The 12,728-nt window shown below is 50.8% G+C and overlaps 5 protein-coding genes across 5 annotated transcripts; 1 reads left to right on the top strand and 4 right to left on the bottom strand.

Moving 5' to 3' along the window:
• Positions 1-1,010: 1,010 nt before the first annotated feature.
• PV09_08301 (uncharacterized protein) lies at positions 1,011-2,284 on the top strand (the record flags this gene model as incomplete). Its single annotated transcript, XM_016362171.1, has 3 exons — positions 1,011-1,424; positions 1,474-1,718; positions 1,813-2,284. The coding sequence occupies 3 exons, from the start codon at positions 1,011-1,013 to the stop codon at positions 2,282-2,284; spliced, it is 1,131 nt and encodes a 376-aa protein (XP_016209988.1).
• A 394-nt stretch (positions 2,285-2,678) lies between these two features.
• On the bottom strand, positions 2,679-3,410 carry PV09_08300 (uncharacterized protein; the record flags this gene model as incomplete). Its single annotated transcript, XM_016362170.1, has 1 exon — positions 2,679-3,410. The coding sequence occupies one exon, from the start codon at positions 3,408-3,410 to the stop codon at positions 2,679-2,681; it is 732 nt and encodes a 243-aa protein (XP_016209987.1).
• Positions 3,411-3,733: 323 nt separating this feature from the next.
• Positions 3,734-6,301, bottom strand: PV09_08299 (uncharacterized protein). Its single transcript, XM_016362169.1, has 5 exons — positions 5,449-6,301; positions 5,066-5,386; positions 4,906-5,010; positions 4,464-4,846; positions 3,734-4,404 (listed from the first exon to the last, which is right to left on the bottom strand). The coding sequence occupies exons 1-5, from the start codon at positions 5,572-5,574 to the stop codon at positions 3,951-3,953; spliced, it is 1,389 nt and encodes a 462-aa protein (XP_016209986.1). The 5' UTR covers positions 5,575-6,301; the 3' UTR covers positions 3,734-3,950.
• Positions 6,302-6,913: 612 nt separating this feature from the next.
• On the bottom strand, positions 6,914-8,913 carry PV09_08298 (uncharacterized protein). Its single transcript, XM_016362168.1, has one exon. The coding sequence runs from the start codon at positions 8,606-8,608 to the stop codon at positions 7,271-7,273; it is 1,338 nt and encodes a 445-aa protein (XP_016209985.1). The 5' UTR covers positions 8,609-8,913; the 3' UTR covers positions 6,914-7,270.
• A 254-nt stretch (positions 8,914-9,167) lies between these two features.
• Positions 9,168-12,522, bottom strand: PV09_08297 (uncharacterized protein; the record flags this gene model as incomplete). The annotated part of the gene is made up of 7 exons (XM_016362167.1): positions 9,168-9,449; positions 9,513-9,752; positions 11,026-11,083; positions 11,161-11,584; positions 11,664-11,943; positions 12,009-12,293; positions 12,352-12,522. 7 exons carry the CDS (start codon positions 12,520-12,522, stop codon positions 9,168-9,170), a joined length of 1,740 nt encoding a protein of 579 aa, XP_016209984.1.
• Positions 12,523-12,728: the final 206 nt, after the last annotated feature.

The following is a 12,728-nucleotide window of genomic DNA, read 5'->3' as shown; positions in this document are numbered from 1 at the left end:
TGCGTTCTGATTCCGATAATGATGAATAGCAGACGAGGTTTGTTGATACTCGTTGGAGAATACGTAGGGCATTTGTAGCCTGCTTACTGTGCATATGCATTGAACTGTGAAGATCTCAGACTCTTGTATTTCATGCTGATCCTCCACCAGCGGCAAAGAGGTGGGGGCGAAGCGTTCAGCGAACATCCAATAACTTACCGAAGGCACTCAAGAGGCGATATCCGTCGCAGGACATTTGACACATAGTGTCTGCTGAATTCGCCTTCAATCTGCGACATTTCAGACAGACTTGATTTGCCCAATGGGCTTTGCAAAGGCCCTGCTTCGTCACACCGTTTCCTATCCGCAATCCCAAGTCCTGGTTACTTCATCTTTCCACTTCGCAGCAGGGACGATCTCGCAACAAGGCGCTGACGTCAGTCAGAGCAAGCGCTCTGGGATTCACAGACGACCTCGTCGCGTCCTGACAACCTTTGGGATGTGAAGGCGATTCAGCAAGTGCTTGGCTTTTTTCACCTACCGGGGCCGCTTTTGAGGTCAGCTACTTGAGTGTCTAGTTGAGCGAGCGTTTGTAAAGCCTGGGATATGCACTGTGGTCATCGTTATACCTGCCGTACGTCGTGCCAGGAACTGGGCACATCCGGAGAGTACGGACGAGGTTTGGTGACGATATCAGAGTCCTTGCAGAAGCTGCGTTTCGAGCTTTGGCGATCGACGGCCGTTGCAAGGACTCTCGTTCGCGGACCAGACTTGATGGTAGGTAAGAAAGTAGATCATCGAGGCAGTAGCTCTATGACGCGAGTACGCGCGACAAAAATTTTTGGGGCTATCTTTCAACGATATCATACACGGACATGGCCTTTGTCGGCTTCCCACGCTCACCGCGAATTTTCTTGTCCACTTCAGCTCCTGGACCCCGAGCTTTTATATTTCGACGGAGACAGGTGATGTTAAAAAAATGATTGCCTCTTATGCACTGTCAAGTTGTGACGGCGTTACGAGAACATAAGATGGCATCCAAAAGCTTACCAGCTCTGCTTTGTCTGCTCATGTTGCTCGCCAGCCTTGCGTCCAGCACTCCAGTCGCCGCTCCCAGGCCGGCACAAACCCAAGACGCACCAGGGCAAGGCCTGACGTGGGAAGTAGAAGGGGATGCGCCCGGCACGATTGCATGCGAGATCGATCGCACGTCAGACTACTACGGACTTGGGGTGCGGATGGGCGTCTTCGCAGCGTGGATGACGAGCTGGATCGCGAACGTCGCAGTGCAGGATGAGATCTCCGGAGCGCTCGACACAAACGCCATCTTCCTCTTCGCGCTCGTCATCGCCATCGTCCGCTGCACCATCACCAACCTGGTCAGCAGGATCGATGGCCTGATGCTCATGCATCTCAGCCTCGGCACCGTCTTCGCCAAAGTGCGCGTAAGTCGTAAACATGTCTCCTGTGTCGTGCAAATCGCGGACAGACCAGACCTGCCGGCTGGGTGGCGCCGAAGGCGGCAGAAACTGCGCTTACAACTCTTCTCAGGTGAATTCAGGCATCCGAATTGCCTCCTTGGTGCTGTTCGTCGCCTGCATGGGCTATTACGGTGTCATGGTGCTCGCCAGCGTTCTTGGCCCGCTCATGCGGCTCTTCAAGATGCGCTTTCTCCTCCGACACCACTTCTTCCGCACCAGCTCCCGTCTCCGATACGCGACCGGCTTAACATACGGCCAGTAAGCAAAGCCCGCCTCTTCCTGTGCAAAGTTTCTACTTTCCCTTTTCTCTCATCTTGGCTTTGGCGCTCCGCTAACGCGTCTTTGTCACAAGGCTGAAGATGAGCTTCTGGGTCTCATCGACGTTCAACCTTTTCTGGGTCATATTCACAATCGTCAGCTGCGAATACACGCTCATGTACAACCATATCCAGTCCGTTCTGGGAGAAAACGGACGTATCTTCTTCCCTTCGCAGCTGATCCCGTTTGCGATCGGCATTTGCGGTCTGATCCGAGTCCTGTATCTATTCTTTGAGGATTGGCGCTCCGTCGACCACTCGCCGAGCTTGGGACACACGCCCAGCATGCCGAAACGCGTTCTCACGATGCCTCGTGGTAAGGACCTGCTCGAGATTCTCGCGCCAGCGACTCAGCCTCAGGAAGGAACAGTGCCCGCTGAGGTGGTTAAGCACAAAAGACCGCATTTCGAGGAAAACGAACTGGACGAAGAAATAGTGGGAAAGCCTCTTTGGTGGGGGCTAATGGTTTCGTATCTGCCCTGGCTTCAACCCGTCGCGATGTGGTAGCAGCAGCGAAACGAAGCAGCAGCAGTAACAACGGGTTCCCACTCCGCACCTGATGGAAAATCGAGCGACGAGACAAAACCAAGCAACGATCTTGAACAAGGTGACAGTGGGGATGGACAGCAGGAAGATTTTGGGGGCATTGAGCTCACGACTAGTGTGAGCCCAAATAGAAGACCGAGAAACCTAGAGCATCCGCCAAAAGGATGGCTTTTTGAGCGCGATTGATTCGTGTAACATTTTCTCTCTTTGTTCTCACTGTTATATCAGAAAAATTCCAGGAATCATACAAGCCATGACGTAGGAGCAATGATAACGACCATTTTCTCAATGTTCACAGCAACCTGAGGGCCAAAAGGCTTGTCTGCATCTCATTCTCTTGATTCAGATCTCGAATCTACTGCTGTTTGAAAGAAGGGGGAACATCGTTTCGTGGGGCGCCTGGGGTTTGTTGCCGGTCATGTTGCAGCTGTTTGGCCTTTGGCTTATCTCTCCCATCCATATTTTCAAGCATCGACTTGTAACAAACATGGTTTCCTAGGCGTACAAAACCTTCCCTATAGAACGCTGCGTCTTGCCCAGCGGCCACAATCGCTTCAACTCGAGAGGTTCCCATGAGCTCTTCGAGCGTGTCCACGGCCTGCACGCCGAACAAGTGCCTGGTGGGTGTTGCCGGCACTGGCATCTCGCATGGCATTGGGCCGAGTGCTCGCTGCGGTCCAAGACCACCACCATTCCCTTCTCGACCGCGTCCCGGATCAGGCGCGCCCAGCAAAAATCCAAGACGGCGTCCAGGTCGCCCGGGAACAGCTCGTCGACGAGGTCCCAGTCTCGCACCTGTGCTCTCATGAATCCGCACTCCCGCATCTGCTTCCTCAGCACCTGCCTGCGTGCGTCCCGTTTCTGCGCGTCGCTCCAGCCGTCCAGCGGCCAGACCGGTCCGTATCTGGCGAGGCACGTGCTGTTGTAGACGGCGAAGGCGACGTTGTTGGCTCCCAACACGTCGAGCAGGATCTCCTGTCGGATTTCGGGCGGCAAAACGCTCAGCGGAGAGAGCTCCCTCGGTTCGTGGCCAAGCTTCGGCGCCTCGATGTGCGACGCCGGTCTTTGCTTTCGTTTCCGCGCGCATGGTAGCAGGTACAGCAGGAACCCCATCGTCGACCCCAACAGTCCGGTTGCACAGGACTCCGTTTACTTCTCTCAACGTCTTTACATTCTCTCTCCGTTCTCATACGCGTGCGTCTTAAATAATCCACCACGCGACATGCCACGTATGGGATGTCCATTTAAGGTTGGCAGATTTAGGCACCGGTGGAAAAAGGCGAACTTCACGACGCGAACAGTGCTCAGTCGATGTCGACGGCAGAAAGCCAAGATGTCAACTTGGTCTAAAGAGAAATCAAAGGGATGAAAAAAAAGAGGGAAAAAAAAAAAAGAAAAGGCAGTGTGTTTCGAGGGACGTAATCAAACTCTGGATTCTGCAGGGGGTATCGTAACATCTTCATCTGGAAGTGATCTGTAGTTCTTTTTCGCTTTTCTTTTTTCAAGATGAATGCAAAAAATGCAGTGACAGCGCTGGAAGGCGTCGAGAATACTCTCATCATGAACAGATGTCTTCGACAAGTGATCTCTTTTTGTTTCTAGCGAAAGAGATGTGTTCTTAATATGGTCACGCAGTATAACCATACTTGCGGTCCTCGTTGCCTGTCTCCTCCGAATACCTCGTGTAGTTCTCGTGCTGCTTGTATGCGGTGGGAGGTGTCAGCTCCAGCTCGTCGCTCTTCGTACTGTTGTTGTCGGGCACTTTGTTCCGACCGGTATACGAGACCGAGACGGTCGTCTTCGAAACGATCTTTTGTGGAGTCTGTCCGCTGCTGAACTTGCCGTACGAGTTGTTGCTTCCGTCTCCCGAGCTCGGATATGAGTGCTTGACTGTCGTGCCGAATACCCTCGGCACGGCTCGTCGCAAGAGATTGGCCATGCCCGGCATGCAAGCGCAGATGACACCGGTCGTGATCTCGATGAGGGACCAGATGGCAAGATTGGTGTAGTCGTACGTTGGATTTACAGACTTGCCCCATTTGAGAATGGTTCCCAAACGAACGATGCTGCAAGCGGTCACGCTGGGAAGGTTTTGTCAGCGAAACGCATACCACGAAGTCAAAAGAAGTCAAATGCTTACAAGATACCGACCGCGAACATGGATGCGACGGCAATCTTCTTCTTAATGTGCATCTGAAGGCCCCACAGCTGCGGTATGGGGAGGATGAAGATGATAATGTCCAGCGTCATGTTTATGCCAGCCAGAGAGTAGGTTTGCGCATTGATGTCAACGCACGTCGCCTTATGCTGGCCGTCCCACCCCAACCACACGTAGTCAATTGGTCGACAGTACAGACCGGTTGACACGATGCACGAGATGCCGAAGCAAGCGACGATGGTGATCAAGATTCCGCACTGCCATTTGAACTGTTTGCTAGTGAAGATGCGTAGGTAGAGGAGCAAGATTGATATCTTGGTGAAAACAACAAGGAAGGTGTAAAGAAATTCCTCAATGAAGAAGTACTGCGCACGTGAACCATTAGCACATGCGAGCCACGTCCTGCATGCATCTTTGAACTCACAAACAACACATTGTTGATTTCATGCTGCGTAAGCTCCCAAATGTCGCGGCCCAAGCCGTTGTTCACCATAAGCTGCGCAATAACACAGCAAGGAGTTAAGGCCAGCTAGATCGTCTGTTAGCCGCCCGTACGATCGGCTGGCGCGCGTACGCAAACATACTAGACACAGCACAATGGTGTAGTCGTCCCACGAGTACTCGCCTCCAAACCAGGGCATGCGACCGAGCAGTCGCAGGAACACGGCCAGCACGGCGAGCGAGTAGAAAGACCAGGTGATGGATGTGGTTCGGTGCGTGATGTTGCGCACCGAAGCGCCGCACGTCGACTTGACAAACTTCTGCGTCTGGAGCTGCTCGACGACGGTGCAAGTAGGCTGCAGGCACGCCAAGATGGCGTCGTTGAGGGCGACATTGTTGCAAATGCAGCCAAAGTCCGTCAGCGCACACGTCGACTTAGGCACTTCCTGTACGATGCAGTTGAACTGTGGTCGGTCAGCGCGCGCCGTTGATACGATAAGGTCGGGGGCAGAGCTCAATAGCATACAGCGCATGACGGTAGGTTATTTTGAAGCTCCTGTAGTAACGCAGCTATGTCTGTCGAGTTCTGCGCATCGACAAGCGAGACGAAGCCCGTGAAGAGCAGGATCAAGTTGAGTGGACTGCACTTCATCTTGATCGCGCTGTCTCAGATCTGGATGGAGCAGATTCGTGTCTTCCCCAGATTTTCCAGTGGAGCGGGACTGTCTTAATTTTTTTTTCTTTCTTTTCTCTTCCCCCTTTAGAGGAAACAGCATCCGCTGATTGCGCCTTTGGCCAAGCTGTGTGGGGATGGAACTGCGACCTGAAGTGGTATAAATGAATGTGTATCTCCTGGGCGGTTCGTCGGACCGTCGAAGCAGCCAACTCCCTCCATCGACAGTTTCTGGGACCCTTGAATAACGCCAGTTAAAACAAATGCGAGCACGCGTTGATCTGCTCATCCGGGGACCTAGGCCCCGGAGAACAGCCAACATCGAACCCAACGTGGGACCATCTGAACGGGTAAAGTCGACATCGTCCATCAGGTGAAGATCCACATTCAAGCCAGGCTGGTCGAGCTGATCCAATCACTGGCTTCGTCGTTGACTCGCTACCTTGTAAAGCTCCAGCGATTCTGCGTTCCTGACTCTGTTCATGGTTCATCGTAGGAAGCGCCCCAAGTCGAAAGTCCTGTAGCCGAAAGCGGATGGCGTGGCCGTTTTGTTGCCCGCAATGTCCAGGCTATCTGGTTAAAAAGCCGTTTCATACGGCTGCAAGTGACCGGTTGCTGGCGGTTATGTAAGAATCCTTTGCCTTGAAAGATGCAGATTTGTGAAACGTCGCTTACGAGCCAGGTTAGCCGTTGACCTGTGGGGCATTCGATCTCCATTGGCCAACCTGCTATCCGAGCACTATCAGACCGATGTTCCGGGATCTGTTCCTTTATGCTGGGAATGAAAAAAAAAAAAGTCCAGAGGCCTCGAACATTGTTTCAATTGAATCCTCGTCTATGCGGGGAAATTCAGCCTTTCCATAGCCGTCTCCAAACTCCCCGGACATGCTCGGGGCACTTATGCAATTTCAGAAAAAAGTCGTGCACAAAGCTACAACGGGCACCGCGAGTCATTTTACCTCGCGCCACCAGCGGGTCTTCTCAAAATCAGGAGACGCGGACAACGTTAGTAGACAATAGTTGACGATTCCAAGTGAGATGAGGCTCAGACTATGCCAGCCGCCTCATCGTTGTGCCTTTTCCGGGCCCTTCTGCAAGACTACTACGCAGCACGACAACGAAAAGATAAAGGCCAAGAGATGTACCATTCTCTTCGGGCAGCGGTAGGCGTCTGTAACAGAGAAGCCACCTCCGGCCACCAATGATTGACAGCCGTTAGCATGTCAAGGGCATATGCGGCTTGGTGCATATCAGATTGATACGTGATCATATCGTACAAATCTAGCTGAAAATTTTTACACCTCCAGCCCCATAGGTACAAGGATACACGCATTTTAACGGAGCTAGACTCGCCGTTCTCAGCGCAGATTGCCTCTCCAGCCCAGGTCGCGAACTGCCTAAAATGCAGAAGCATGCAGTCACCTGCCCAGTGGAAGGATCGAAACAGGTGCGAAGGATGCATGTGTATTTTCCTCACTTTAGCTCAACCTCCGAGGGCATCGGCTCGGTATTTCCGTAACAGCTACCATGGTCGTTCGGGTACGCAATTTCACAAAGGCTACTGCAGAAGAAGAATGTGCCCCAGTGCCTGGTTATCATTGCACATGAGACTTGGTTTGCTCGCGTACATGAATCAGACTGGCAAGTGAGCAGCCTGAACACTAGAATAGCCGGATTATCGCAGTAGCTCCGTGACTCGTACCCTCAGCCACGCCGCGAATGCAGCAGCCCAATGCATGTCAGACCGGTCATGACAAAACGCCAGTAACGCCTGGTAACGCGCTAGTATATCTGCTCCGGAGGCCAGCTGATATTTGGCAAGATCAACAGGACACAAATATGGAGGTTGTCGAGCATCCTCGCAAATGTTCGCCGTACCTTGCATCAAACACGCGTAGTATACACAGTGATCCATGTTCAGACAATGCCCCACCTCGTGAGCTGCAGTTTTGCATACCCGACCTAGCCACAGACCCTCAAGGGCAGTTCGTGAAGGAGCGTAGAGAAGGGAAGGCAGTGCGGAGTATGCTGAGACAGCTTCCTGCAATGCAGAAGGGTTAGGTGTGGAGGTTTGAGCGATCGCCGGCTGTTTTGCACACGACTGCTTCCTGTCGATGTCTTTACACGAGTCAACCACATACGCAGAGCAGTGAGATGCTGGCCACGCGTGGTCTCTTTCGACACCTTGCCAATCGTCCAGCAGCGGGTGATATCGAGCGGTGGACACCACAGCAACTCGACTGCCACCATATGCCCTACCGCAGCAAAAATCATCGTCCTCATCCTCGTACATGTCGTGCTCTACCAGCAACAAAACAGCGTAAGCGTCTGCCGGCACGGACTCAATGCACGCGTCCAAAAGGTCGGATAAGTTCAACTGTCGCGTGAAACAGCCATCGAGAGAGGCTCGCGTGCGAACGCGGACCACGGAATTTTGAGTTTCTAGGGCTACAGCTTCGCGCTGATCCTTTCTTTGTGGCCGATCGCTGGTCTCCCAATTTGTAAAGCGCCACGGTTGATCCATCTCCCGCACGGACATCCCATAGAAAAACGCTGTAAAGTAATCTCTAACATCGTCGATCCGAGGGTGAGCAAGCGGGACCGGTTTACGATCTTTTTTGCTTTTCTTGGAGCGCGATGCGGTAGCAGTGCTTGGAATGTCGGGTCTGCTCCAAGCCCTCATGCACTCGACCTCATCAGATATTGCAGGCGGCGCCACGACGTAGATCGTGTTGCGCTTAGCCGTAACCTCATTCCGGTACTCCCCTCGGACCCATGATCTCACGCTCTGAGCAGGATACTTGCCATCCAAGGCCAGCTCGTCTTCTGGTAGAATCAGCGGGGCCGGAAATGTCGATGCCGCGACGTAAAACTCGTCCAAGTTTTGCGGAGCGCGGCCAGAAGTCTGCGTTGCAGCTATTCTACGAGCCTCGTCCGCCCGTTTGTAGTTCGTGTTGAAAACATGGGGCGAACTTTCTAAGCGAAGCTCAGAATGAAGACAACGGCTGGCCATTGCGGAGCGAGGCGAACATGCTCGGTTCTTCACATTGCACAAGGACAGGGACAGAAGTTTATAGACGCTGCTGCCTAAGAGAGACGGCTTAGCCTGAATAGAGTTTTGAGCCGTGGACTGCAGACTAAAGATCCGGCGGCGATCACATAGGTGTCTTGTTTGAACAGGATGCGCCGGTCCAGGAATCTTTCCACGTATTTGTGAATAGGTGTGGACGTTATGTGATGCACAAAAGCACGATGTAGAAGCGATGGATCAGTCGCTTTTGTCATCTGTGCGTTCGATTAGGACATGGCGGCATAATGATTGATAGTAACTGGCAATTGTATCCACACAGAGAAGTGGGAGACACTCGAATATGAAGCCCCGGTAGCCCCATTTTGACTATTGCTGCCTAGTTTTCGCCTATATTATGACTATTGCAGAATCTAGTCACCGGATGTAGAGCATCACCGCATAACAGAACGCAGGCCAGCAAACGCGACCTGCCGATGCCGGAGAGTGACCAATACGATTGGATGGCACCATCCTCTCCATGATCAATGAGAGACTCCTCAGACTATGAACTATTTTTGTTGCTTAGAATTTGGAGGATCTCGCCCTCGTCGATGTAGGTTGTCTCATGGCAGAGGCTCACCGTCCCCTTTTCGATCTGAATCCAGTCCTCCTGACCTTTGACCGCTTTGCCGTCCCAATCAGGATCCGCAACCAACTTCTTCAAGCACTCCATGCTTGGGAACCAGTATTGAATAACGATGTCGGCCTCGCTGACGTTCCACGTTGGGTGCACAGAGTGCAGCATTGGTTCAAAGGCTGCGGCAAGCTCGGGATTCCGCCTCTCCTTTAACGGGTCGCGTCAGGTTGTCGAGCCTCTTACAGGAGCACTCCAGCGATGTCTACATACCACGGCGTATTTGACGAACCCGTACTTCCTCATTAACGGTAGTGCTGCAGCTAGGTGCACCTCCGTGAAGAACTTCTCGAAATCCTCTGCTGAAACCCCCTCCTTGCGGAAGTGCTCGACCCTGTACTTGATTAAGTTCGACGTGGCCATCACACGGATTGCTTTGGCGTTGGTTAAGATCCTCTCACGTAGTCTTCGGTAATGTGGAACCTCGTCTTTTATACTGAGCCCAATGAAAATCTGCGGTTCTATCAGTGAGCCATTCTCGAGAGCCTCCTTACACAGTTCAGGCAGCGGCCAATTTCTGATGTCAGCAAACAAGGATCCTTCTCAGTTGATCCTTTTATAGGGGACATTAGCTTTCCCTGTGCCGCTCATCCGAAGCAATCATTCCTATTTAAATCGCACTTCGAAACGATCTGCATTCGAGAGAGCTTAGTGCTGATAAGGCACCATTTCATTCCCCAGGGTGATCGTGACCGCAGCATTTCGCAACAGCTTCACGATCCTGATCATCATCGCAAGCTAATTTACCGACTAGAACAACGGAGCCGTGCGTTTCAGGGTCTAAATTATCGTCTTACCCTTAAATGCAAGAGTTACCGACGCAAACAATTCTGCTAAGGTTGCGCCAAAAAAAATAAGTGAGGCTTTTGCTTTGATAGACAACACTACGAGCGTTTGAAGTATGATACATATTCAATTCGTCAACGTAATTCGATTGCATGAACAAAACTTTCAACACGCACTAGCGACAAGAGGATGCTCTGTGGGACGACTCATCGTGCCTTGTTTGGTGAATTAGCTAGCACAGGAATGAAAATAATGGAGCAGATTCATGTCTAGCAATCCATGAGCTCAAGAATCATTTCCCGGATCATTTTTTTTTGATCGAGCAAGGCATGTATATACACGTGTGTGTGTATGTATGTGTGTATGTACGTGCTTTTTGGGAGATACCATGTCTTTAAAGCATTCTAGTTTCCCATGCCGAACCGAGAGAAAATAGTCAAGATTCAATTCTTTTTATTATGAATAGTCTCCCAGGCCAACACACATGCAGTTGAAGTATATGTTACTGCTACACCCCTGCTAGAAGGGTTTGTGGTCAGCAAGTTTCCAATTTTCCCCCTTGACGGAGATACCAGCTTATGTCAATGGCAAGACTTGCTGGAAAGGGCGACGTTAACGAGAGAGTGGATCAACATAAGAGCGTAGCTGGTTTTGGAATCTGGAGTCAAAGAACTTTTTGCAAATTCGAAGCCTACTTCGGTATAGTGAACGTGATTTCATCGAATTCAGCCCTAGGTAAATCTCTGTCCGAATCGTATTTTATACTGTTTTTGTGATTTTTTTTTTAATTCCGTGCGTCTGAGAAGGTGAGTAGATGAGGTCATCAATCCCCCCCCCTAAATCCCAAGGAAACCCCTAGGGTTTATAATGGGTATATCCTTTTTCCTTGCAAAGAAACTCGTATCAGATCAGGACATTTCTATTGCTATTTGGTCCCTACAATTTTTCCGGTCATGGAGACACCGAAAATGGGAACCCAGCTTTTAATCTCCTCATCACTGTTTCGAGATCAGTAAAAGTAAAAGCAAGGATAGAAATCTTATCCAAGAATCCTTGCAGTGGCAGAAACACTTACATCTCTTTTGCTCCTTCGGAGTTCAATGCAATGTTAGGACATTCAGCATCCCTCCATTTCATTAGCAGCTGCCCATAGTATGGTTGCTTCTTGTCACCAAAGGCGCCAAACTGTATGACTTGGTAGCCGAGCAAGCCATATTCGTTCCAACGATCCATGGCCAACGGCATGTGTTTGTTGATCATACGTTCCATGTCAAACTCTTCGCCGTCCTTCACAGGATACATCGTCACGGTGTAGAATGGAGCAGGAGCCGGGCATCCAAAGTTTCCTCTCAGGTCCATTCTCAACAGATCCTTCTCAATAATTTCGTGGCGTTTGGATTCTAGTTCATCCACGTCCCAATTAGCGGACATGTAGCGACCACTCAAGAACTGAGCCTGCGGCGATGCTAGATATACTGCAGTGGCCGCAGCTAGTTCGACTACGGCGTTGGAAAATTCAAAGTTAGCTTGAGAGGCACTCAAAATGCACCTATTTAGGAAACAAGTTGTCTAGCTTACCAGTATCTTCACAAAATGGGAGGACTTCTGGATGAGCATAGGCTAAGTCAGTTTTGACCATGCCTGGATGGTAGCTCATGCAGTGAGCCCTGGGATAAGCCGATGGTATTGTCTCCAGCAACCTATGCATGGATAACTTGCTGATTGCATAGCTTGGAGCAACTTGTCCGGTCGTCAACATGCCCCACGTATTTACATTAATGATGGTCACATCTCGGTGTTGCCCCACCACCCTAAGCACGGCTCGTATAACTAGATAACCTCCCTTCAGATTGACTTCCTGATAGGCCGGAGAGCTCTTAGCAAACTTGAACCACTGGATATAGACATTTCGAAACAGCTTACAAAATCTTTCCACCAGTGTTGTGGAATGCTATTGCCAAGGGGCTCAATCGATAACCACGACCCTGCGGCGTTAACCAATATATCAGGGGTGCCAAAGCAAGATCTAAGGACTTCTTCCAAGCGATCAACACTGTCTTCAGACGTGATTTCAGCCGCTAGCTCAGTTACGTCGACACTTGGATTCATCTTCTTAAGTTCCGCTGCCGTGACTTGCAAGCTGTTCACGTCTCTCCCGACCAGGAGCATGCGGGAGACATCTGCTTTCACGAAAGCTTGAGCGATTGCCTAGTTATGGATCAAATTAGCAACAGGAATAATAGCCAATGCAGCCGGTATGCTTAACCTTGCCAATACCTCGTCCTGCGCCGATGACTACTATCTTTTTTCCTCTTTGTGACAACTTTGGCGATGAAGGATCTATAGAAGGATAAATATCACGGTGGGTAGTATCAGTGAACTGATGGATTTTGATGAAATGATCAGAGGGCAAGGCGAGGTTAGCGTTCGTTGCCATGTTGCTGGAGTTTTGTAATGTATCGAATGTAGAAGAAGTACGATATTGAGAAGCCTCAGCGCTTCGGAGTTTGGATCGACTTTCGGGAGCATTGGAACTCTCTTTATATACATGGCCTTAACAATCCACAACAACAATTGTTCCGAATAGTTCTGTCCGGCAAGTAGCTGCTATGGCACAGGAATGGTCCGACACGGATTCAAAGG

The sequence above is a fragment of the Verruconis gallopava genome (assembly GCF_000836295.1).
Source record: "Verruconis gallopava strain CBS 43764 unplaced genomic scaffold supercont1.39, whole genome shotgun sequence".
NCBI lineage: Eukaryota > Fungi > Ascomycota > Dothideomycetes > Venturiales > Sympoventuriaceae > Verruconis > Verruconis gallopava.
The sequence above is the reverse complement of the archived record's forward strand: the minus strand, read 5'-3'. Positions and strand labels throughout refer to the sequence as shown.